Source organism: Indicator indicator, chromosome 10, assembly GCF_027791375.1.
Source record: "Indicator indicator isolate 239-I01 chromosome 10, UM_Iind_1.1, whole genome shotgun sequence".
In the NCBI taxonomy this organism is placed as follows: domain Eukaryota; kingdom Metazoa; phylum Chordata; class Aves; order Piciformes; family Indicatoridae; genus Indicator; species Indicator indicator.
Window position 1 is genome coordinate 35,756,409 of NC_072019.1, and position 25,942 is coordinate 35,782,350.

Genomic DNA, 25,942 nt, shown 5'->3' on the forward strand with positions numbered 1-25,942 from the left:
CTCTGAAAGAACTGGCAGGTGAAATTGCATGTCCAGCAGGAAGGAATGTTAATAAAGCTGCCAACTGGGAGCATGTCACCACTGAAAAGCAAAGCTCTTTCCTGTATTTCAGAAAGGGGAGAAAGGGATAACCAGCAAGCATTAGTGTGACCTCAACAACACTGGAGGCTCTAGAAGGTATTTTTAAGAGAAAACACCTCTGTAAGTGGACATCAGTGGCAAACAGGAACAGAATGCAACCTGGGTCTGCCAGAGGTAAAGCAGATGGAGTGAATATATGGTTGTGGATTAAAATCACTGTTCTAAGCAATAGAAGTGCTGTATCTCTTATGCTTCTGCAAAGTAAGTTGTAAATAAAAAGCTATAGCATGAAACCCCCTTGCTTGTGCCAGAAGAGGAACTGCTGTCTGCAGGGAGTGTTATTGTGATTCCTAATGGATCAGTACTGGAATCTGGCTTGTTTAATATTTTCAGTAATGACTGTGACACAAGAAGGGGATGCTAATGAAATTTTGCTGAAAGCAAACACTGAGAGATATTACTAATACAGAAGAGGATTAAAGGCTCATATAGGAAAGAAAGAGATACTGTGACAACTGGGATTACAGCAATGGAATGAAAATTAACAGCATACAATGTATGGATGAAATACCATTAGCAGGAGCTCAGCACTTGGAAACCAAACAAGGAAGAGATGTATCAGTTGAACACAAGCTACCCACGAGTCACGACTGTGAAGACATCTGTGGAAAAGCTAAACACTGTTCTGGGTTTCTTACTGCTAGTGGAGATATGAAAATATGAATGCCATTGTACACAGCATTCCTGAAATCTCATGGCAAATATTCCTTTTGGCTCTCCATGTCTGAGTGCTAGGACAGATACAGAGACAGGAAAGCTTGTTGTGGCAGTTTGAGGCTGATGCCTAGGAAATTTTGCACAGATCTCGAGTAGAAAGTAGTAGAATGTAAAAATTGCCGTTGGATGTAAAGGGAAAACAATGATAAGGTCTAAATAATCCCATTGGTCTGATAACTAACATAAAGTTAGTTGTATAAACTCACTCTTTTCTCTTTTTGACTTTGCTCCAGCAGATACTAGCTGGTGGCTTTTGCTTGGCTGTTGCTGACCTTGGCTGTGTTCTTGTTGTGGCTAACAGCTAGTCTCTGCTCTTCTCTCTCCCTTGTACAAGGTGGAGGGGGAGAAGTGTCCAGAGAGGGGGATGCTATTGGTAGCCCCTGGTTTTCTCTAGGGGGGTCCTTGTGTTGTTTATAAATTGTAAATACATGTAAATATTGTATATTTTGTACATATTCATTGCATTTCATATTTCTAGACTGCAGTTTTGCTTATAAACAGAGCTTCATTTGCTTCCATCTGAGCTGGTCTGGCAATTTCATTTTGGGGGGTAATTTCAACCCACCACACTTGTCTTACTGAAGTAATGAAGGCAGTTCAGCTTCTTTCCCCAGGCTTGTTATCAAGTGGCTAGCAATCAGTATTCACCACTTCCCCATTCTCAATGGTAGGGCTGTTGCACAGATCACTGTCTGCACAATGGAGCCAATACAGCTAGGCTAAAATATGGAATTTTTGAAGGATGGTTCTCTAATTATTTGTCCTATGCAATTACCCAGAAATCCCCATATCATACTTTATTTACTACCTCCACACAAATATTTGTGATAATCTCTTTTTTTTTTTCTCTTTGACAGTAATGGAAATGTGCAGAGATAAGATATCCTGTAGATAATGATGAGTTTATTTGCTTTTTCTTTTAAAAACTGTAACACTTAACAAATAGCACTTGGGAAAAGAGAGGGCTGAGGTATGTGTACTAACTGGGACTCATCAGAATAAAGAATATACATAGATATTTTATTTAGGATATGATGCTGTCTTATTCCTTTATTAAAGAAAATTAATGGCATTGGTTTTGAACTGCACTTTTAAAAAAAGCTGGAATTTTTTAAGAGATAGATATTGCATCTAATTAGTGCATATATCATAGCTACTCTTTTGTCCCTGGTTAATCACTTAAAATGCAACACAGATTTGTACTGTACAGGCTTGTACAGATTTTCTGTTAAAGAGCAAGGAAACCTTTGGATGTCTTCCAGTAAATATGCTGTGAACATTTCTGCCAACTGCAAGTAACAGCAACTAATGTTAGCACTTCAACCTTTAAGAATACAACCTGCTAAAAAATACCAAATTTGAATGATTTTGTATGATTTCTGAGGCAAAGAATGTTAAAATAAAATACAAATACTGCAAACATGTGATTTCAATAACGGTGTAGGTACACACCTGAGTCAGGAACACTCAGCATTATGGAATTTATTAATCACTTTTTTTATAGGCAGCTATTAGTTAATGTTTCTGTCCCATCAAACACTGCAATAGAAACCTTCCATTAAACACACAGGAGAACGTTCACTACAGTACTGCAATACAGAATGTTTCAGTCAAACACTTTAAGATCTGATGTCCATGGAAAACAGGAGTTACATGTTCACAGAATCCTAGAATGGCTCAGATTGGAAGGGACCTCAGACATCATCTGCTCCAGCCTCCCCACCATGGGCAGGGACACCTCTCAACTAGACTCAGCTGCTCAAGGCCTCATCCAACCTGGCCTTCAACACCCCCAGGAGGCATCCACAACCTCCCTGGGCAGCCTATTCCAGAGTCTCACCACCCTCCTACTGAACAACTTCTTCCTAAGATCCAGTCTAACCCTGCTCTCCCTCAGCTTCAAACCATTCCCCCTTGTCCTGTCTCTAGACACCCTTAGGAAAAGTCCCTCTGCAGCTTTCCTGTAGGATCCCTTCAGGTGTTGGAAAGCAGCTCTAAGATCCCCCTGGAGTCTTCTTTGCTCTAGGCTGAACAACCCCAGCTCCCTCAGCCTATCCTCATGGCAGAAGTGCTCCAGGCCTCAGATCATCTTTGTGGCCTCCTCTGGACTCTCTCCAGCAGCTCTGTGTCCTTATGCTGGGGACACCAGAACTGGAGGTAGTATTGGAGGTGGGGTCTCAGCAGAGCAGAGTCAAGGGGCAGAATCCCCTCTCTTGCCCTGCTGGCCACACTCCCCTTGCTGCAGCCCAGCACACAGCTGCCTTCTGGGCTGCATGAGGGCACTGCTGGCTCCTGGGGAGCTTCTCAGCAACCAACACCTCCAAGTCTCTTTCTTCAGAGCTACTCTCAACTCATTTTGCACCCAGCCTGGTTTGTGCCTGTTAAGAGATCGGAGTCTTAATAATGTTTTAAGTCAACACTAATGCTGTGTGTGATGTGATTAGAGTGGGAAATCTATGGGTTCATTCTCCTTGGAAGGCAAACTCTCTTTCAGGAATAAAGACATTTCTGGTGGTAGAGGCCAAGGATGCCTGAGGCAGACCTCAGCACATTATGACCAAAGGAGACACTGTGCATGAAGTACACTCCTCATGCTGGGGTTACTGCACTGCTAGGTCAAAGCAGGCCCATCTTGCCTCCTAGAAATTCAACCCCTGTCCTTAGTTTAAATACAGTGGAAATTACTTTGATAAGACTTCAACCACCCAGTTTTTTATTTTACACAAAAATGTGTGTGTTTGCTTCTGGTGTTAATTTAAAGATGAAGATAGGTATGCAGAAAGACAGAGTGCTGCTGTTCAGCCAGAACAAGGAGCACTGCCCACCAGCAGCCATCAGGGAGCAGTGCTGACCTTGTATTTCCCTTCATTTCATCTTTATATAACAAGCAGAAGTCTTTCAAGCAGCTACATTACATCTGTGTACTGGATGGGTGAAGGCTGCATGCCCTGCTGCTGGGCATTCAGCTGCCCTTTCATTTCCTTCTGCTGTTGTTGGGAGCCAGAGCGTGTTGATGGCTGCTATGGTTGTCCAAAGTGTGGTGCCTCTGAGAGGCTGGACCTGGGAGCAGAGCAGTCACCCAGAGACACAGCCTGCTGCTGAGGAAAGAGATAAAGAGGGGACTGCCTGGAGAGGCCACTGCTGTGTAGGTCAAGCTTTCCAACAGCACGACCCTGCAGCAAAAGGCAACCTTTTGTGACGGTTAGGTTCCACAGCTTCAGGGAAACTTCAGAGATGATTTAGTGTCTTTTTCTATTTGTTTTCTGGAGTTGATCAAACTAAACTTTCCTGACTTAAAATCACTTTGGTTTTAGATTGGAAGGAAACACTGCTAAGAACCTGTGATCTGATTTTGTTAATTTTCTGCTTCACAATAGCTTATCTTGCAAACAGCTCCATCTACTGTGATGAAAGACAGTCTAACTTGAAGATCACAATGCATGAAACACCAAGAAAATGTGCACCTTTGGCTTCCCTCTTGCTTCCATGGTGAAATACTTTACTGTGGCTTTTCACCAGTGTCTTCTTATCATTATATCTGTCAAAACCCTCTGCTACTTTCACATCATCTTTGTCCATAATCTCTGCTGCCACAAGTGATTTATTGTCCATTGTTGAATAAGCCTCTCCTTTTGTAATTTGCTGCATCAAGGAGGTAGAAGGATGCCTTATCAATGCATTAATTTTATCTCCTATCCCATTTTTCACTTTCTACATTGTGTTACTGGACTTCCAGGGGCAAGCTGAGGTTGCCCATTGACAGTTTCCATGGTGGAAGGAGAAAGAAATGCAAGTTGTGTTAACATAGCAGGAAAGTCAGTCTGTCAGAGGAGAGGAGCTATACTTCCTCCATTTGGAGACAGGCAGCCACTCTTTCAGCTTGTCTTTTTATGCTTATATTTGTAGAAGTCCTCTTCAGTGAAAATACACCTCAAACATAAGTCCATATAAATATGCAAATAGTGTAGATATGCAATCTAGAAAGTTCAACTAAATTGGAAAGATTCTGTTGCCATTGTCTGTAGGGAGATTGTATGGAAATAACATAGAATGAAAAGGATGCTTCTGAAGAGCATCCTTCAGCATACTTGGCTGAAATCAGCTAATGCAAATGCATTAATGCTAGTACTTCTTTTCCCTTCCCCACTACAAATCACAGCTTGTCTCTGACATATGGGGTTCAGGAGCCAGCAAGCAGCTTTATCACCTCAGTGGGAGTCTCAGAACTAGGCCCAAAGAGCAGAAGATTTGCTATTGGAATGAATACCAAACCCCAGCTCTAGCATGCATGCTAGAGGTTAATCACCACTATTCTCCCCTGTCCTCTCTCTACAAGGTAAACATTATGATGATAGTCTTCATGCTATGCTGGTAAGTAACAAGTATCTGGTCATCTGATCTAGTTGAGGATGCCCCTGCTTACTGCAGAGGGGGTTGGACTAGATGACCTTCAGAGGTCATTCCAACCCAAACCATTCTGTGATTCTGTGATTCCGTGATTCTCTGATTCCATGATTCTATGGTTCTGTGATTTGCTTCACTGAAGTATTTGTGAAGATTCTAGGCTGAAGAAGAAGAAATTATGGCAAACAGCTGGGTTTATTTATTTTGCATTGTTTGAACAACTTCAGATATTCTGAAATCTAATTCAGATGCAGGGGTGGAGAAACACAGTTAGCAAATGTGGGATATGTACCACTGTTGACAATCCCAAACGGAATCCTGCCCACAGCAACTCCTCTTCTTGTTTGTAGTAATCTTTCAGCTGTCTCCTGCCTTACCTATCTATTAGCATTGCTTTAGGCTTGCTGACAACGTAATGTGACAATTTCAGCACCAAACAGGTGGTAAGCAAAGACGACTCTAAATGGGCCACCTACATCCTGTGGCAAGCATGGCAGTTGCTGCATGAAATCTCTCTTTTGCTGTTTGGGAGGATTCAAATCTGATTTTCTGTTCTTTGTGCCTAAGAGAGCATGACAAGAACTATAGCTGAGGGGAAGGGGAATGGGGACTCTGCATTTAAAATTGTTTATTTCTCTAGGCAGAAGACTGATTGACAAGCCTGGTGGTATCCAGGCTAAAACCCACTAAATTTGGGAGCTTCCTAATGTAAAATGGTACTGGTACTAAGGCAGCCCTGCAGCTGCCACAGCACTGACAGAGTGGGCTGCTCTGTGGGTTTTCAGGTTCTCTTTTTTATTAGTGACCACAAAGGTGACCTTCTAAAGAACAAAAGGGACAATTATTGAGTTTCTTAGATAGCAGGTTACACAGAAACACCCAGACTTTGATGATACAGTGATCAAACCAGCTGAACATTGTTCACAGAGCATTTTTAGCAAAGATCTATGTTTTCATAGATAGGGATTTTAAAACACTTCATCACCCACTTGGGGAAAGGATCTCTGTGTGTGTATTTGTGTCTGTCTCGTACTTTCCCCCTACATACATTTTATTCCCTGCTCGTACAGCAGATCTATTAATGAAGAATAAGGACTGGTATGTGTTTTGTTTCCTTGTTGGGGTTGACTCCTCTCCTTGTCACAGAATCACAGAATGTTAGGGGCTGGAAGGGACCTCGAAAGCTCATCCAGTCCAACCCCCTTGCCAGAGCAGGATCACCTATACAAGGTCACACAGAAACACATCTAGGCAGGTTTTGAATATCTCCAGAGAGGGAGACTCCACAACCCCCCTGTGCAGCCTGTCCCTGTCCAACCCTGTCTTTCTGGTACTCATGAACTAACTAGATAACACACTTTCCAGTTTAATTACTATTACTTTTCTCATAAATAGAGCTCATTACAATACACAAAAAGCAGTCATACTGATAAAGTCTCCATTATTAATATTTAAGAACTTAGTTATACATTAAAAAGATCCCAATGTCAAGTACTCAACCTCTACTTGGTAAAGAAACCAGAAGTGCTTTATGTAACATTTATACATTTTGTACTTTAAATTTATGTGAACTCCACCCAGTTTCCTCTGATCACATCATGAAGTTTCACCTTTTTGACACAGCAGATGAAAATGAGCATCTACTTGTGCTCCATTTAAAACTCGTGTAACAACAAGATAAAAATCCAGCCCAGTTGGGATTCCTGTTGGAATTAATGAAGACAACACTTTCAATAAAGGAACTGACACTGGAAGAGAACTGAAAAGGTGACTCTGTTTATAACAATTGAAGCAGGGGAGATGTTTGAAGTGGTGTAACCCAAACACACTTTAGCCATTTCAAATCCTATGGTAGATAGGATCTAATCGCATTGAACTGTTGCTAGACTGCACTTTTCCTCATACTTCTAAAAATGTTTACTACAGTACAATTTTACAGGGATTAGGAAGGTGGAAAATACAGTTTACAGCAGCAACCCAAAGAACTTTATTCATAAGCTTGCTTTGGGCAGGATTAGACAGCCTCATAAGCATGTCAGCAGATAGCTAAACCTTGAAATTCTGTGGCAGATATCATTGATGGATATGCACCAGTGTGAGCTCAGCTGTGAAAGAAAGGGTTTATAACACAGTCATTCTGAGGATGCTTTAAAGACTTAGGTGCTTTTTCTAAGCAGCCTCTGAGGATGACTACAGAAGACAGCATGAAGGTGTGCTATCAATGCTAACTATCCTACCACTATTAACTAGTTTAGTAACAATATTCTGGGCCAGGTGAAGCCAGGTGTCCACATCTGGACAGTGAATGTGAGTTGAGGGGTATGATATGGATAAAACGTGAAAGGGATTTCTCTTTTCTTATGAAAGGGGAGATAAGCAGGATGTAACTAACGCAAAAAAGAAATGGGAGGTGGGCAAAAGGATGCACAACATCATCCAGAACAATCCTTGCTGAAGGCTTCTGAGTGTGTAAGAGCAGAGAAAGGTAGCATATGTCTTCACAGGAAAGGCTATAGCAGTCATCTAATCGAGGCAGGAGGGGAAGGAAGCCTGATTTTCTAGCCACATGGATTGACAGAAGACTTACATGACTGCAGAACAGATAATCAAGCTATATTTTAAGGGACTAATACATCAGGGGCTGGTTATATAGGAGGTGATAACAGCTTCCACCCAGCAACAAGACAGGGAAGGAAGTATGGATGTTCCTTGGCAGTTTAGAGATTTCCTGCCAGCCAATGGACCAGACCTGACTTGAATAAGGTGAGAAATTAACCTGCAAGCTCCTCAGACAGTGCGGGAAGCCTCAGTAGTCTCCCTGTAAACTCAAGAGTGAGTGATGCTAGTTAGCAGTCCTCAGGTGGAGTCAAGGTATTTGCTACAGCTGGATAACAGAATGGGGCTGGGTGTGGTAGTGGGGATCATCTGAAGCTTGGTTGATCCTCCTGGGGCAGTTCTGCCTTTGCAGGTAAATGTCCCCATGTTGATTATACCATAACTGATAGCCGTAAACATGGGACTAATCAGTTCTAAGACAGAAGAGCTGATAATACCGTAACTCCATCAATGTTTACATAATGACTCATGGCAGCACATAATGGATACTGCCAAACTACTAAAAGAATTTTTGAAGAGCGGATTTCATCTTCATATGTGATGTCTTAAAAACTTGAATGCTATTCTTGATTGCTATGCAGAAGAAAACATTTATTTTGAAGCAAGTTTGCAAATATTTGTTAATGGAGATCTCAGACTGAGCAAATTTCTTTGCTATTGCTTTGTGAAATGTCAGATCTAAGCAGAACAATTTCCTTGCCAAAAAACATTTACTGCTTGAAATGTTAGCTGGAAAGCTGAGAAGGAGAGAAAAACAAACCAAATTCTCCGCTATTCATTTTAAAGGCAGTCTTTTGATTTGTTCTTTTTAAGCTGAATTGTTTATTCCTCATTGTTTCATGGGCAAAGCAAACTGAATACCAAAAGCATACACTTCATATGATTCAGGAGTTGGAAAGAAGTAGAGACATTATTGCTATTGAGTTCAGTAACATGAAATCAGCAGGTTGCTTTCCTTTCATTTTGGTAAGATAATAATTCTTATAAATGCTATTTTAATACAGAACTTCGTCTGTACACACTCTATGCTCCACTCCCACCATGTGTTACAGAAAGAGCTAACCTCAGTCATTTTATATAAAAGAGTCTTTATTATATCTTATTTCTTTCAAATAATAACTACAGGACACGAGGCTGCATCCACATACAATTCTATAACTCATTCCCAAAATGCATTTTGAAATGGTTCTGTCTCCTCTGTGTGATAAGCTAACTCAAATGCATACATAAACACATAACAGGAGTGCAATAGCAGAAATCTTCAAGCTGCCTGCAGAAATATTTACCTCAGAAGCAAAGTAAACCATAAAAAGCAAGTCTAGTTATGTTCCAAACAAATTACATGTGGAGTATAATAAACCCTGAATGCTCAGGTGAAAATCGTGCAAAGGACAAAGCCACATGGCTTTGGAAGTCCTGGTTTATTAACAGAGAAACTGCTACAGCCCATGACTGCTTTACCCTCTCAAGTGAGAAGCGAGAGACATTTAAGTGTGTTTGAGTAAATGTCTCAAATACCAGTATTATGTGACTGGGAACAGGAAGTTCCTGGGGAACATGTGCATTCTCCTCCACTGTTTAAAGTAGCCCACTGACCACAGATGGTATATCTATGGAAAGATAGAATTACAGGGTTTAAAAATGCGTCAGCCCTCCTCTTTCGTCCTACAGCTAAACACACACATCCTCGACACGCAGCAAAAAGATGGAGCAGAAAATCAGGAATATATTTTCTGTCTATGAATACCAAGGCCCCAGCACAAGTGAAAATCATTTCAATACTGTCTTCAAGAGTAGCTTCTGTTGCAGGCAGAAGTAGGCAGAAATGGCAACATTTCTGAACTAGGCAGAAGCTGGCAACATGTTCAGGTCACATTTTCAAGGATATTTAGCCACAGTGCACACATGCCCAGGCACATGGAGCTGGCCTTCTAGATAAAGCATTAGAAATCTTCTGGGGAAAATGGTCTACAGCTGGGGGGAGTGGGGGTGGGGGGGCCTGATGTGCATGCAACCCAGCACGCAGTTTCTAAAGTGCTCCTGTGTGACCTGCTGTATGCTTGGGCATATTTGGCCCTGCTCCGGATCCCTGACTGCATGCGTGCAAAGCATGGCAGACTGCCCCTCACACAAAGCAGCTACCAAAGAGTCAGTCTGCAACTGTGATAGCAAAATGCGTAGGCTGGGATTCTAAGGACTGTGTGCATTTGAGGAATTGGGTCTGAATTGCTTGTAAGGGCAAGTCCGGGGTCGTATGCCAGTACTGCACTTAGGAAAACTTCTCCCCAGGAAAGGAAATCCTACTGGAAACCTGCAGAACTCATGCAAAGATCTAATGTGTGTTTTGAAGCCTGAATCTAGGCTGAGCCTTGGGGATTTGCAGGGCACAGGGCCTGGCTGCTCACTAAGGCAAACCAGACTGTTGGTCAAGCTCTTACAGGGCCTGCTATGCTGGGGCCTCACCCTGCTGGGTGTTGAGGGGTGCACCCAAGTCTCGCAGGAGGGTTTGCTCCAAAGGAAGGGATTCTGCAAGGCTGCTGCTGTTTCAGAGCAAGAGACTGATATTACCTAATTCTTTTGAAACACATAGGTAAAACCCAACCTAAGTACTTGCTGGGTTATTTTTACGGTATTCTCTTGAATGTAGAAGGGTTTTAAAACCAAATTAGCTACGATGTGTAAGAAAAATGAGCAGTGTTCCTTTCACTGCAAAATGGAGAGTTTTCTCATAGAAATGGGCTAGTATGTTTGGAGCTATCAGCAGTAAAAAGTCCCAAGTGCTTTCTAAGCACAACTGGAACTGGAGCATTCTTGTATTTTAATTGAAAGCCTGTCTTGCTATCCAGAGAAGGAATTCCAAGAAAAGGAGACAGGTCTTTGAACAACATATGCTTTCTGCCGTCATCTTAGTACCCTTGTTTGAAACACAGAATGATGAAACAGTGTTGTTTCATTTTTCTCTGCTGAGGCCGTCACTCCTGCTGATCAAGAGAAGCATGCTGCAAACTGGAAACAAAATGGAACCCAAATTCTGTGCCTATTAAAAGCAAATGCATGAGAGGTGTGAAAGTGAGTGCAGATGTTAAAGTGCCAAAACACTGCCATGCACACCCATCCAAACCTCCTCACTCCAGCATACATGAACACACTGAAATCTACTAAACTGTTGTGCATGTCACCCCTTGCTTTTGTTGACACACTTTCCCTTCTCTCCTCCTCCAGCCCCCCATGCCTGAGGTCCGGCTCCAGCCTGCACCATGCCTGGCTGAGGAGGGGAGGCCTGAGGGTGGAACGCAGCTCCTATGCCACAGGCCCTCCAGAGCAGGGTATTTCCCACCCATGGCCATGGACTCTCCTGCCCCGCCTTTCTAAGTTGCTACATTCTGGGGCAGTAATGGCCGTGCCCTAGATAAAAGCTCTGAGGAGGCAGCCCACGTCTGCCAGGGAGCTAAGGCAAGGTGGGGGTGCTATGGAGGCTGAGAAGGCTGCGGGGGTGGCATCGAAGGCAGCTCTGCGGACCCCTAAGTGCTCCCGCTGCCGGAACCACGGCTTCGTGGTGCCGGTGAAGGGCCACGCCGGCCACTGCCGCTGGAAGCTCTGCCAGTGTGACAAGTGCTCCCTCATCTCCGAGCGGCAGAAGATCATGGCAGCCCAGAAGGCCCTGAGGGAGCAGCTGCCCGACCCCCCAGCTGACACAGTCGCAGAGCCCACGCCTGTGTGCGAGGACCCTGAGGGAGCTGCTGGAGTGGCCAGTGGCCAGGAGCAGAGTGGCCATGGGGGGATAAAGGGCGCCCAGCCCACCAGCAGCAAAGGCAAAAGCATGGCATGCAGGGGACCACCACTACCACCTCCTGGCAGTCCTCCCTTCTGGGACTACGGTAAGGCCCTGTCTCCAAAGTCTCTTCCCTGCCCCACCGTCTTTCTTTCTGCATTCACTGTCCTCCTCCCACCAAACCCTGCCATTTGTGCAGTTTGCACCTGCTGGTTCCTCAGTCTCCAGCTCCCTGGGAAGCCATTCCTGCTGTCTCTTCTGCCTTCCCTCCCGAGTGGACACAGCTGCTTGGCTTGCATGTTGAATATGCAACCCTGCATTTATTCTCCTTTTTGCAGGGGCTGCAGTGTGGGTCACTTGGCTCTGCAGTGGCAGGAGCAATGTACTCAGCCTTGCTGCTCTCTGCAAAGTTGAAGCTTAAGCAAATGGCTTTTCACAGAGGGAATTTAATCGGGGGGAGGGGGGACGAGGGGGGACGAGGGGGGAGTGGGAGTGGGGCAGAGGGAACCAAACTGTGATCCACTGCGATCCACTGCACTGTAGGTGCTCATGCACAAGCCTCCATCACACAAATATAAAGAAAAGTCAGTGATGGCAGTTAAATGGGGAAGTTACTGCTGCAGTTGACTGAAGTAAGCAATTTATGATGGCACTGTAAAAAAGAGACCTTGTGGCCTTAATTCCTGTAGCAAAGATTGAACTTGACTGGGATCACTTGGTATGAAAGTGCTTTTGGTGTGTAAGAGCAGAGCATAGATTTTGCAGGTGGAACAGCTGTATGGTCTGTGACCTCTTAAATCGCTTCCTTTAATAGTCTTTGGTGTGACTTTAGTTCATTACCATTTGCCTTCATACTATTACTATTTACTAGAGTGCATTCATGGAAATCCCTACTGACTGCAGTGGTCATTAGTCAGCCTCTGGAGAGCTGGCAGCCTACAAGACAAAACACTGTGCTGAAAAGCCCAAAAGAAAGACTTACTTCAGGCATTTTTGGTTCTCACCTAAACTGTCAATAACTGTTTTTTTAGCATTGTTTCCTAAGAAAATAACGTTTATGGATGATGCTAGCTGTACAGATGCCTGGCAGTCCCTCTCTTACTAACATTTCTGAACAGTTTGAAAAATGGTTAGAGACAAATAATACAATTATAGTACTGCAGAGGTCAGTCTGCTCCAAAGTAAATTCTGCCACTTTACCAACAGAAGGTTGTGCAGACAAGAAAGACCCTATCTGTACTTAAATAATCACTTTCTGTTTTTAAGACTTCAGGGAGGCCACATAAGATTCAAGATGCAAGATAAAATCCAAGAGTAACTGATTTCTGCAACTGAAAATGCCTTGTCTGTAAATTAAGAAGAGACAGAAAGGACTAAAATTACAACTCTGGTTTTTACTGTAGATTTTTGTTTCAAGTTCTGCTGTAGTTCAGAGTCTTAAGGTAGGTTGTTTTCTGTTGCTGATGTACTGAATAAGATTCTGCAGCCACTGCTTTACGAAGGACTGGGTTCACAATGCACAAGGTAGAAGGCAGATCATTCTGCACTATCATCAGCTGCACCCTTCCTTAGTTCCTTAAAAACCCACAAAATAAATTCCTAAGGAGCTAAGCATGAAAGCAAAGGGACAGATTCTTCTAGCTGAGAGTGGAATTTGGTCCCGCAGATACTTCTAGCGAGCTCCAGAGAATTACATGGATACTTCTATTTGGTTTCCTATCATTGTTTCCTAGCTCACCCTGCTTCTCCTACAGAATACATGGTCAACCCAGAATACCCGGAGAAAGAACATCCTAAAGTGTACCCTGGGTGTTCTGCGATATATCCTTACTGCCCATTTCCCATGGGATTTGCCATCAATGAGTCACCTCCAGGGATGTCACTTCAGAGAGGTTTCCGACATGTTCCTAGCAGCGCTGGGCCAGGGAATGCAGCTTCTGTGTCAGTAAGTAGCAGTGGGGATTAGCTGTGGAAATCCTACTGTCCTTCCCTTCAGCTGCCTTCTTGCTGTTCCAGTACCCATGAAACATTACCCTGCTTATCAGTTACTCCACAGCATTTGGATAAATCATGCTGAAGAAAACCAGAGCTGTGAGGTGCTTCTTGGGGCACAGAAGCCTCTTGATGTGGTCTGAGCCACTCACTTCACTGGGCCCAGGGAAAAACCCATAACTATCAGGGAGGTGGTGGCAAGGAGCCTATTCCTAGGTTGTCTCTGTTGCATGAAGCCTTGCAGACTTGCTCAGTGGCAAGTGCAGCAGGTCAGTGATGAAGGTGAGCTGCTCCTCATTTAAACCACCTGCTCTAGTGAGATGCCAGACCAGGTGACAAAGACTCAGAAGGTCTGCTTCAGCTGAGACATGGTCTGAGGAGCTGCTACTTCTCAGTTTTAGCATATTGCACTATGCATAGACTGCACATCTAATATGTGCTCGGATGTGGCAGCATATAGCCACAAAACAGATAGAAGATGCAATATTCACAGGTAAAACTGGAAACACGTTGTTTGACTCTGCAGATATAGACTGAGAAAGAGTCTTTAGATGAAGGATGCTTTGCTTCATGTGTTTCCTCAGATTCCAAATGAAGGTGGAGATTTCCAGCAAGGCTACTATGCTCCTTTGCCTCAGTTCATCCCACCAGGACTTCTGCCAGGGATTCATTACATTCCTCCCCCTCTTTCACTGAACATCATGGATGAAACAACCAAGGAAGCACATGGTAAGGAAGTATTGAGTTTAGCCCTGGGAGATCCAGTTTTGGCCCTGTTTCAGTATCTAACCACAGAGGTGGAGACCCAGATTCCAGCTAGTTTACAGGGGTTCCCAGATACTTGTGATGGAGCCAGGACTGAGACCCTGAAGTCCAGGACAAACTGTCAGCTTGTACAGCTCTGGGAGGGGCTGACTTTGCGGGGAAGCAGCATGACATGCTTGGACTTTCCATCTGACAAGCACCTCAGTCTCACTCAGATGTTGAAGGCCCCAAGCCTGAGACCTATTCCAGAATGAAAATATTTTTCTAAATGGCTAATTTGCAGGACATGGTTTAAAAACTACTTGGCTTTGTTGCAATTTAGACAACATTTTTTAAAACTGCAGATTAGTGCTTAGCAAGAATACTATGAAATTTCTTGCTCATCTGAAAATGGCTGTAAATGAAAGACTGACTCTTCAAGTTGATGTCAGAATCACAGGATTTAAAATTTCTGGCATAGGTTAAGTCTTTGTGCCCTTCTCTTTCAGGTCTCTTTTATGTACATGTGAGCATATTTTGATTGTGTTTGAGTTTCTCATTCGGCTGCAGCTAGTGGTGACCACAAGAGGGTAGATCTGCTCAGAATATTACCCCTGAGCCCTGAACAGGCTGGTTTGTTTTAACTTTATTTTGAAAATGCAGCAAAATAAAAAACATTTTGGTCTTCCTCTTGAACATGAGAATAAAAAGTAGTTAATCTGACTATTTATGAAAGATTACAATAATCACCCAGTGAAAAATCAAATCTCTTGTGTAAGAGGGAGAAGAAGTAGAGGAGTATTAATTACCTGATTTGAACTGGAAAGATGTTGATGGTGGTTATGAAGGACACAATATGAGTTGGGGCTTTTTTGGCCTGGTTTCTCAACAACATAAGGCTGGTGCAGTCTCATTTGCTCTTAATGTCACTCTTCTCATAACTTTTCAACTGATTAGTTATTTGCAGCCAAACATATCTGTTGTGATCACAGGCCTACATAATATTGATCTGCAAGGGAAACAGATGCCTCCCACAAAAGGGTTTGTTTGCAGCCTTGTCGTGGTGTTTAGCTGGTTGTCAGCTCACATTTGATTGCTGACTGACATGTGCGTACCTTGGCCAAGTGCCTGCCAGTCAGCTCGGCAGTGGGCACACGTCTCCAGAGCAGCCAGAGCACACCTGCTCCTTGTCTGGCTAGAAAGCCAGAGACGAACCAGCAGGAGGTGCAGTTGACAAGGTGAAGATGAAGAAGATGGCAGTGTGGGGGATGCGCAAATAGTGTAGAAGTGCAAAGTTATTTTCAAACACCGACACAGGAGTTAGGGCTTTGATGGAGTGTGTACGAGATGCTGGTGTGGTGGAGGTCAAATATATGGGCTGAGTTTGAGAGGAAGAGAGGAAATCAGAAATTGTATGTGAGGATTAATGGGGTTTGTGATTTGAAAGGGACAAAAGATCTGGGGGATACTGCAGCAGCAGTACCTGTAGGGAACTGCAACTATTCTGATGGAGTGTGTGGGAATGGGAAGAACTGGGAGTAGCAGACAGACATGAGGGACATGGGGAGATTTATTGGCATTGCATGAGGTAGATGGAGAAAACCCAGTCCTGAACTGGTAGAGTGAAATTGTGCTGACCAAACAGTCATGAAAACAGGACACTGGATAGAGAAGGGAGGTCAAGAGAGCACCCCCCAGAGAGAAAAATGCCATCTAATGACTTCAGCTGTATTTCACAGTAGTGAAATCACAACCCAGGCACACAGCCATAGGAAACAATGCATCACACATCGTGCTGCTGAAAGAACAACCCAGTTTTCTTAGTACTAGTGGAAAAGGTACAAATTAATTCCACTACATAGCATTTATGCTCCAGGATATGTAGGAATTTGCAACTGTGACACAGGGAGGGGGAATAGTTCTGCATGAAGTCACACACAAAACAGCCTGCCAGCCAAGGGTACAGATGGAGAGGCAAGCTACAATAAAATTCATCATTCTTTGATTTTGGTATTCAAGATCCTTGAAAAAAGAAGAGAAATCTGTAACATTTTGTGCACTGTGATGTGTTAGGATTCCATCATGTCTTTTTTCCCCAAGAAAGGAACTGACCCAAATCTGCAGTTAGACTTGAGAACATCTTTCCTCCAGACAGACCTCCAGAACTGAGGTGGAATGGGCTTTCTGGCAGAATTTGCAGGAAACTAGATGGAGAAAACTCTAGTAGGGGACAGCTGGTGAGGATAAATGTTTGTGATCTCTGCAGGGGAATCTGAGATGAAGATGAATTTAAAACTAGAAAAGTTCTGTCTGAAAAAGATCTCATGTAGTATTGCCTAGTAATGGTTTGACAAAGCAAACACAAAGTGTATCCAGTCAAACACTGAGTACAGCATCTGAGCAGAGAGTGCAGATTTGTTGGGTTCTTACAAGAGCAAGTCACAGAAAAACAAAATCCCAAGTCACCTGTGAGGAAATTAGGGAGCTTTTTATGCAAATTGGCAAGGAGCTACTTTATAAAATTAAAATCCAACTCTTCTTCCAAAGAAGAGTTTATTCAGTCTGTCCAGGCCTTTGAAAACTGACAGGAGTGTCACAAAGGCACTGCAGTGGGTCTCATGAGGCTGCTTCATACTCCTCCAGTGCAGCTTCAACACTTGCCATTTTGAAGCATTCTTGCTACCTTTCTTTAAGCATAGCTGAAACAATCAGCTGTTGTCTGAAGTGCTCTATCTCAGCTCTTGATGCCAAGCACCTTTGTATGAACTGCCTCAAAACCAAACTGGATTGACAAAACTCATTGTGCATTGAGAATTTACCTCTAGAAATGTGATGGATACCAGGTGTAATGCAAACTGAAGTACAGGGTTTGGGGGGAATTCTCTTGTTTAATTCTAACCATTTTCTATTCTTCATTTCTGTTTCAGCTACTGAAGCTGACAGTCAGGATTCAGGGGTGGTTAGTGAACCTGGCCAACCATCCTCTTCCCCAGAAGAGACGAGCAAAGCCCTGCCTGCATGTTCTGAACAGTGAATGGGCTGGAGAAGAGCTGAGTAGCAGGCTGCACTGTTTCAGTCACTGAGGAGAGTGTTAGTTATCAGTGAGCAGTCACCACAGCTAGATGAGTACCTGCCTCGCTGTATGATCATGGTAAAACTACCAGGCTCCCAGCTCTGCCTCTCTAGCTCTGTGAAGCCCTTGTTCCTAAAAGCTTTTCTGTAGTCTTACCAAATCCCTTTCCTCCTTAAGCAGGTGGAAGCAGCAAATGATTATGACTGAATTTGTTTGCTGTGGTTAGATGGCTCCCTGACTTGGCAGTGAAGTCTCTGAGACATTCCCTAGTGTTCTCATGTTCATTTTGAATGTCCCTGATGTTTTTTACACGTAATCTCAATGTTAACTCAGTACAGGTGAAATTGAGCAGCCCTGTTTGTGTCTAAAGGGCTTCTGTTAAAGGTGTGTAGAAACTGCCTAGGAAACTAGGACAAAACACCATTTAGCAGAATAATTAGTCCAATCCATACATTTAAGTTTGCCAATGAGAATGTTTAGTTACAAATGAAAGCTGCATTTCTCTACTGTTTTGCCTAGAGGAATTGGGTTTGTATCAAGTGTATCAGTTGTTGATGGTTTAATAATTCTGGGGGGGAGAATTTTGTATAATTAAAAAAGGTACATTAAATTGTTCATACGGTTTTGATGGTTTGAAGCTTGCATATCTGGTGTCCTGAACAGCTCTGTGTAACAAACGGGTCTGGAGAGAGATTTAGGTGTCAGTATTTTTAGTCTACAACTTCAGACTGCTGCTGTAGAGGTGAGTGCAGTAAACTAAACTTTCTTATTTTCTGCTACTTTATGGATAATCCCTTGCTCAATGCAAGATATAAAGAAATTACACTAAGCTCATTTTTTTTATAAATGCTTCCCAGCATACAGATGTTTAGGGGACAATGAATTCAAGCAGAAAACATAGAACTGCCAAGAGGAAGAAATGAAACCTATGAGTATCTGTAGCAAATCATCCGATGTACAACTCATTTTATATATATATATATCTATCTATATACACACTAGACTTACAACAGCATCTCTGCTCCCAGAAGTGTCCAATACCTCCTCCTAAAACTGCTGTTTGTTTGGGAAAATCTGGATACATCTTTAAGGTGTCTGGAGAGAGCAAAGTTTTTTATTAAAGTAATCTGTAAGTAGAAATACCAGCAGCACAAAAAACCAGTACCCACAAAGTGGGTTTCTTTGTGGACAGAGGTTGTTTTTGTGTTTATATATATATATATATAATATATATATATATTATATATATATATAAAATATAATGATTTAAGGAAATGTTAATGTAGAACAGTCTCCTTCCCAGATTTTTTTTTCTAAAGTCATATTCAGTGTTGTATTACTCTTAAATCTCAAAGCAAGATGGCCTCCAGCCCATTTCACAGCCATTGTGGAAACACTGCATATGCAGTACTGCCTTCTGGTTTGCTGTGCCAGTGACTCCTACACTGCCAAGCCTAACTCCTTATTTTCTTCAGCCTCCATCTTTTTGAACTGTTGACTTTTACTTTGGCTGTTTGAATGATGGTGTGGCAACTCCAGTAGGATCTCACTGCATTGCTGCAAACCAGACCATGTAGCAAGTTCAAGGAGCCAAAGAATTGCCTTACAAGGGTAGTCTTAAAATTGACTAATCTTCAGTTTGGAGAGGAGAAAGTTTGGCGGGGGAATATGACTCAGGATTAGATCATGTCAGGTGTGGCAACGCAGATGCAAAACCATTACCAAACTTTGCTACTTCCATACACATCAAGAAAGTGACTAGGGGCAGAGGCAAATGTGGGACCAGCCTGACTGTCTCCTGTAAGGAAATGACAGGTGCCTACCCCAGTATAAAGTCTAAACAATTGATCAGCTACAACTGGCTTCCCTGAAGAAGCAGTAGTGAAGCCAATACTGTTTAATATGCCTAATTATATCATCAGCCAAACTTCTGTTTGGTATCATTTCAGACTTTCAAATGCTAGGAAATTTGTCCCCAGGTTCTTGCATATCTCTGCATGAACAGTAAATGAGCTGGTAAGAGAATTACAGTAACTCTCCAGCTGACAGGAAGAGTTGTCCTATGTGGATAATTGAGAGTTTAATTTTATGCTCAGCTTGTCCTATTTTTAACCAAAGAAAAAATGTTCCTTGACAACTGGTATTGTCATACTGTGCACTTCAGGACTTCAAAGTGAGTAATTTTAATTCCAAACTTAGTGCCAGCCAATGTTTCCAGTAATTAAACTCTGCAATTTCTTCTGACTCCATTTATTTAAATAAATGACTTAGGGAATAATCAAATCAGTTTGGACTGAAATTGAATGATTTGGATTAGACAAGTCATTGTTCCAGCCTAAATCATCCCAGATTTTATTAAGGCCGAAGCCAGATAGACTTTGGTCAAATTCATAAAATTTGGGGAGAAAAAGGAAAATGGTTAGCTAGGATACTCACTTCTGAAATCTTTCTGCACGCAAGCTGCTGCTGCCTGCAGCAGGAGTTCTGCACATCACGTTTCTCACATCACGTTGTTACTTTCTCTTTTCTGAGGACTGACTCCCTTGACAAATAGATCTGAACTTCTGAAGGTGTGATTCCTAACAACTGACACTTGTGTCACTGCAAACCCTTAGGGCAGTCATCACAGAGCGACAAGCTTTGTTGGTACCTGAAATGAGGAACCAATTCTTGAACATTTACTCACACCACTGACTTCATTACTTGCAGTGGAATTATTTGCAAGGGGCCAGAGCTGTCAATGTTGGTTAGGTATGCAAGCTTAGGATCCAAGTTTTATACAGAGGTGTCCGTGACACTGTGCAAAACTTCAGATTATTGTAGATTTGCATTTTCTGTAGAAGCTTTGGGAAAAGAAAAAACAAACTCCAGGAATTCTAGAAGGATCACATAATATGTCCCTTCTGCAAACATGTGCAGGATTCGTTTGTCACTGCCCTGCAGCAAACTGCTAGATGTTAACATTTCTGCGGTGTCCGCTTCTACATCTGGACTGAAGCAGGTTTTCGTATGACAGTAATTACAATACTCTTTCTAGGTCCTTTTTTTCTTTTTTCTTCTTGGAATGAGATGTACCCAGTTGGAAACCTCTGAATCCAGAGCAAGACTATAGCTGTTTTTTCTACATCAATGTGTAATTAATTTTGAACAGCAATCCAAAGAAATACTTCATTGCCTAACCAGTAAAGTCAGCTTGCTACAAACAAAATTCTCCTTCCCCTTAAAAAAATAATTTTCAAGACAGAAAAGTTCTTTATGATGTGAAACATACCTACTTTGGAACAGTGGAAACTTTAATTAAATCATTCTTACAGGCAAGTGGGTCTGGTTTTCCTAATTTTTGCCCGATATTTTACTACTGCAACATCAGTGTTAGTCACGGAGTTCTGTCTCCACTTACCTTGCCAGAACATAAGGGAGAAATCCAAATGTAAAGGAAGATTTTGTGTAATCTGTTCCTGAAATCAGTGTCTCTGCATGTTTAATTGTAGCCCAGGCTGCTGAGAGAGCAGGTAGCGACGTGCCTCTTCACTCACCTATGTATTTGACTTACCTGTATCCTTACAGCTATGCCTCATCAGACATGAATAAGGCTTGGAAAGCTTAGGCTAGAACATTACTGAAAAAAACCTAAAACTTCCCACCCAAACCAGTAGGCTTATTTTAGTATTACTTTTATCTTTTATTTACAGTGGGTAACTTTTTTCTCTCTTTTTTTTTTTCTCCCTCCTCGTCCTTCCCAAGGGTGCTTTGGACATGTCCTCATCTGGGCAACATTGGTAGTGACCTTGCTATAGCCTTCATAGGGTGATCCCCTATGGAGGTAATGATAGGCCAGTTGCAATGTTACACTGTTTTCACTTTTATTTTACACATCTGTCTTCAGTGGAAGCATTTCTGGTTTCATTTACTAATTACTGTCAGGGTTTTATAGTCTTACTGGTATAATCTACTCAGAAGTGTGCAGAGCAAATACAAACCACTTATTTTTACAAAACGTGGTTTAAATAACAGTCCTAGCCATAGTTCTCAGGGAGAACCTTCCTACTTTTTTTACAGCTGGCTCTGCTTCCCATTAAGAAATGTGTTCTTTTGATCAAGATGCAAATTGACTGTTTCTTACGCTCTTCCTACACTTACATTCAAGTAATTAAAAAGTCTCATGTATCTGCAGGTAGTTAATTTTTTACTCTTCCTCATGGCCTGCCTCAAATCACAAAGTGGTTCATTACTTATGTTCCTCAGTCCCGGGATTACAAATTTGGTTTCAACATTTTAGTAACTCTGGCCATCTTCCTGCCCATCTTTCCCAAGGCACGCACAAGGCAATAATCCCATTCCCCAAAACTCCCCAGCTTTGTAGAGAGATCTGCTCAGCATACTTACCCAGCTGATTTGAGTCTGCAGCTGGCCTTTGTTTCTCCTCAGAACACTTCACAGCATTTTGTATGTGCTGTAAGGGCAAACGTGCATTAGAGAGGCAAACCTTTGAAAAAACCCAAGAAAACCCAACAAGGTAATTCTTGTAGAATCATAGAATGGTCTGGGTTAGAAAGGACCTCCAAAGGTCATCCAGTCCAACCACCTCTGCAGCAAGTAGGGGCATCCTCAGGCTGCCCACAGCCCTGTTGAGCGTCACCTTGACTATCTCTAGGAAAGGGGTCCAAACTACCTCCCTGGGCAACCTGTTCCAGTGTTCCACTACCACTGTTTTCATCTAAAGAAGCAAAGCACCTGGCATACTCAAAGGGAATACTCTAAAGAAAAGTGGAAAATCAGAACCTGGGCTCCTGTTTCCTTGCAGAGTTGGGAGTGACTGCTGGTGGGTAAAGCCACCTGTCCATCGTCAGCAATCAGCAGACTCCAATGATTGTGTTCATACAGTGGGAAATAACCCACAGCTTTGTTTTTGAAAACCAAGGTGCTGTCAACACATGTCACAAATGTGTTCTTCAGAGGCTGGCACTGCACCCTTCCCCACAGCGAGAGGCACGACCCGGCCCCGCCACTCCCATATGTGGGGCGAGCCCTTCACCCTGTCCCGGAGCATCTCAGGACCCCGGGCTCCCACTGCAACCTGCGCTCTCCTTTTCTCTTGGAGGGGAAAGGAACGGGTAGGAGCGGCGGCGGGAAGGGGAACGGGGTGGCCTTTCTAGGACGACATGGCCTTTCCTCAGCTGGCGCTGGGAGAGGCGGCGGCGGCACCGCGAGCTGAGGCGGGCCGGCGGGGCTGCGGGCTCCGGCGCCTCACGGTGCTGAGTTCGGTGGGTTCCCTGGGCTTCCTGTAAGAGTAGGGCCCATCATCTCATCTCTTGGCATAAAGAAATGTTCGCTACTTCATAGATCAAAAAGGCAGGCAGTTGGTTTGAGGTCGCGATTCCCTTCCAGTTTTCCTGCTGCCCTAGACACAGGTGGTGTGAGTTCCTCAATATGCTGCAAAGATGAGGGAGTAGAGTGCAAATGACTTCCTGGGCAGGCCGGGCTCCTGCTCTATAATGCATGTGCCTGCCTACAGCATTAGTAGTGCTAAGGGGAGAAGAGTCCTCGAGGAAGGTTATTTTCTGTTGTGGTTATGCTTGTTCACTGGCAGAAGGCAAGCAGCTAACCCTCCAACAGAGTTCCAAGAACAGTGCTGAGAGGATGATGGTGGCAGGATGGTGTTTATCACAGCTTTTGTACAGCAAGATTTGGGGTGCACCAAACACTTGGATCTGTTCATGCCAACAAGGGCTGAGGGAGCTTTGTGCACGCTTGCAGGTCAGACAGCTTGGACATCTTTATATAGTAGCTTAGTTTACACGTCAGTTACCATGTCTAAGGCCTTACTAGCATTTAAAAGGACAAATTTATGTTATAAGCTGTTGGTCTGATCACTTACATGATAAGTAAGTTAAACCCCCAAATTTTGGAAGGCATATATGGCATGGCCTTTCGCAGTATAAAGCGAGCCTGTGACATGTTTACCAGTACTTGATGTAGCTTCCCATTTGATTCCATTTAAGAAGTTCTTTCAGAATATTTTTACCACTTGAAAAGTCTAAAAAACCCCTAACCTACAGCTTAAAAACAGGAAAGGGAAATGTTTAAGACTTAAGCTAAAATACCTTTAAAGTAATTCAACAAAATTATTCATGGCTTTGGACTGCTTGGACTTAAATGTTGCTGTGGTGGACATTTAGCCCTAAGGTTAGATTGTACAACTTGGGCTTCTTCATGTTGAACCTCTTTCAGAGCAATTTACATCTTTACAGTGCTTATTACTGGCTAAACTAATTAGATTTGTTTATATCAGTTCCCAGGTTCAGAAGTGAAACTTCAGAAGAAGACGGCCAGTGGAACAGATTTCCATCAGAATGGTGCAAATTTTCCATTACTTAAGTCTAAAGTAAGCCTGTTTCTGTGGAGGAAATGCAGGTAGGTGCGTGAAGAAGTGCAAGTGAAATGTGGTCTCTCTCACGCAGTAGATAGTTCAGAGGATAATGACTGCTTTTGGTGCCACAGAACAGACTGGAGCTCAGGAAGGCATTTGCATTCCAGGGTAGGCAATGACCAATCAGCCTGCTTAGAGGACCTAGTACTGTAAGAAGGGGCACTACAAGAAAGAGAATAATGTGCTGTAGGACCTATCCATTTGTTTCAGTGTGGCAGAGAGTGGTATTCATCCCTATAGAGCATGTTCGGTGGTGGTTAGTACAATTTGACCTGTATTGTGTTACCTTGAAGATTAAGATCCTGGTTTTGAAGACCTCTCTGCATGAGTTACATATATTTATATACTAGTATAAAGAAATATACTTCTTCATGTAACTGTAGGGAAAAGATTGGTCAGAGGTATTTAAATACCAAGTTTCTGGCTTTTACCCTCCAAGCTCAAGGTTGTTAAAACGATTAATCATTACTACACTATTTAAATCATACAGCTTTTTAAGGAGGAAGCCTGCCCTTGTGTAGTAAGTGAGGAACAGGGAAATGCATGGAGAAGTTTGGTGTTTAACCTATGTGGGATTGGTAATAGATAGGCATTTGACTGCAGAAGTCCCAGTCTTCTAGTTTTGCTCTTTTTAAATATTTGAATGTGATGAAGTCTGAACATGTGTATGGGAAATAACAGGTCCCTTATGGAAGGAATGCACAGAAACACTGCTGGCTGTGCCTCAGCTCTCATACTTCTCTTACACATTCATATTGCTTATTATGCAGGTAAAGACTTGGCTGTTTTAATGAGCCTGACAAAAATTCTGCAGTTAAATTAAAAATAAAAGCCAATTTCTCCAGTTTCTTCATTGAAATATACTTTCCTCAGCTTAAGAGAAATGTTGAACACAGACTTCCACACAGACACAAACACTTGGCACTGACTGGAATCCGAAAGACTCAGTAGTATAAAGAACGTATTTTTTGTTGCAATGCTCTTATTTTATGCTCTTATTTTACATTTCAGACATTTGTCCCTTACGTTCATGTTGGTTAAACACTCTGGAATGTTTTGTCAGGTTTTCCAGCATTGTTGAACTGAGTTAAAATGTAATCGACTTAAAACAAATAGAACAAAACACTCGTCTAATAAACGTCAGTTTCATGCTGACTGGAAAGAAAACACCATGTTCTTGCCCTGTGACCCTTGTGCTTGTGTTGAAGCACAAAGTCTCCAATCATACGAATGGAACATAAAACCTTTCACTATTCACTTCTTTCCCCCTGTAAACAAACAGCTCTGTGGTGCTGTGGGCAATAAGAGAAGCCAGCTTTTTATTTATGTAGAAATTTTATAGCGCTCCTCACTCAGTAGCCTGGCAAAGGCTCAGCTGAAGATAAGTCTGACTGATGAGTACCATGGACCAGATCCCATAGAGTCACTGATGTTATGGATTGTTTTGGACTCAGCTGCCCAAGGGTAAGATGTCTCTCTGCTGATGATGGCAAAAGCTTCAGGTTGTGAGCTGACAGGAGTCAGCCTGCCTTGGTGTGAACCCTTGCACCCTGTCTACAGAGTACCCTGAGCTTATCACAAAACACTGGCTGCTGTCATATGTTTTAGAAGACAGCCTGGAAGATGATGACCATAACATGTCTGGCATGGCTGTAGGACTTCCATGACATCTCCTCCCTTACATGGAATTTTGCGCTCTGCCATACACTGACGTGGCTTTAATAGCTAGAAAGGGCAATGCCTGTTCTTAGCTCATTTTTTATTCTTTGAAAAGTGTTTTTGAGTAAATGTTCATGATGCTTTTAATTAAAATAGACCTTTGGAAACCAGATGGTTGCAAAGAAATCCATAAAAAGACATTGGCTGAAGCTGTGTTTAAGCGTTTCAGTAGCATATTGATGAGTAGAAGATGAAAGCCCGGATTTGTAAGCAAGGATTCAACAAATGAAACTTTGAGTGTGAGTATCTTCTGTTCTGGAGTTTATCTTCCCTCTCCAAAGTCCTTGGTGTCTGAGTGGCAAGCAGGTTAGTTTGCCTTCTTGCTGTCATCAAG

The 25,942-nt window shown here is 42.8% G+C and overlaps 1 protein-coding gene across 1 annotated transcript; it reads left to right on the forward strand.

Annotated features, from left to right (window-relative positions):
- The first annotated feature begins 8,275 nt into the window (after positions 1-8,275).
- On the forward strand, positions 8,276-17,420 carry DMRTB1 (DMRT like family B with proline rich C-terminal 1). Its single transcript, XM_054384582.1, is given in 5 exon segments — positions 8,276-8,316; positions 11,101-11,756; positions 13,384-13,595; positions 14,227-14,371; positions 17,314-17,420. Coding segments are annotated over 5 exon segments (1,161 nt in total).
- Positions 17,421-25,942: the final 8,522 nt, after the last annotated feature.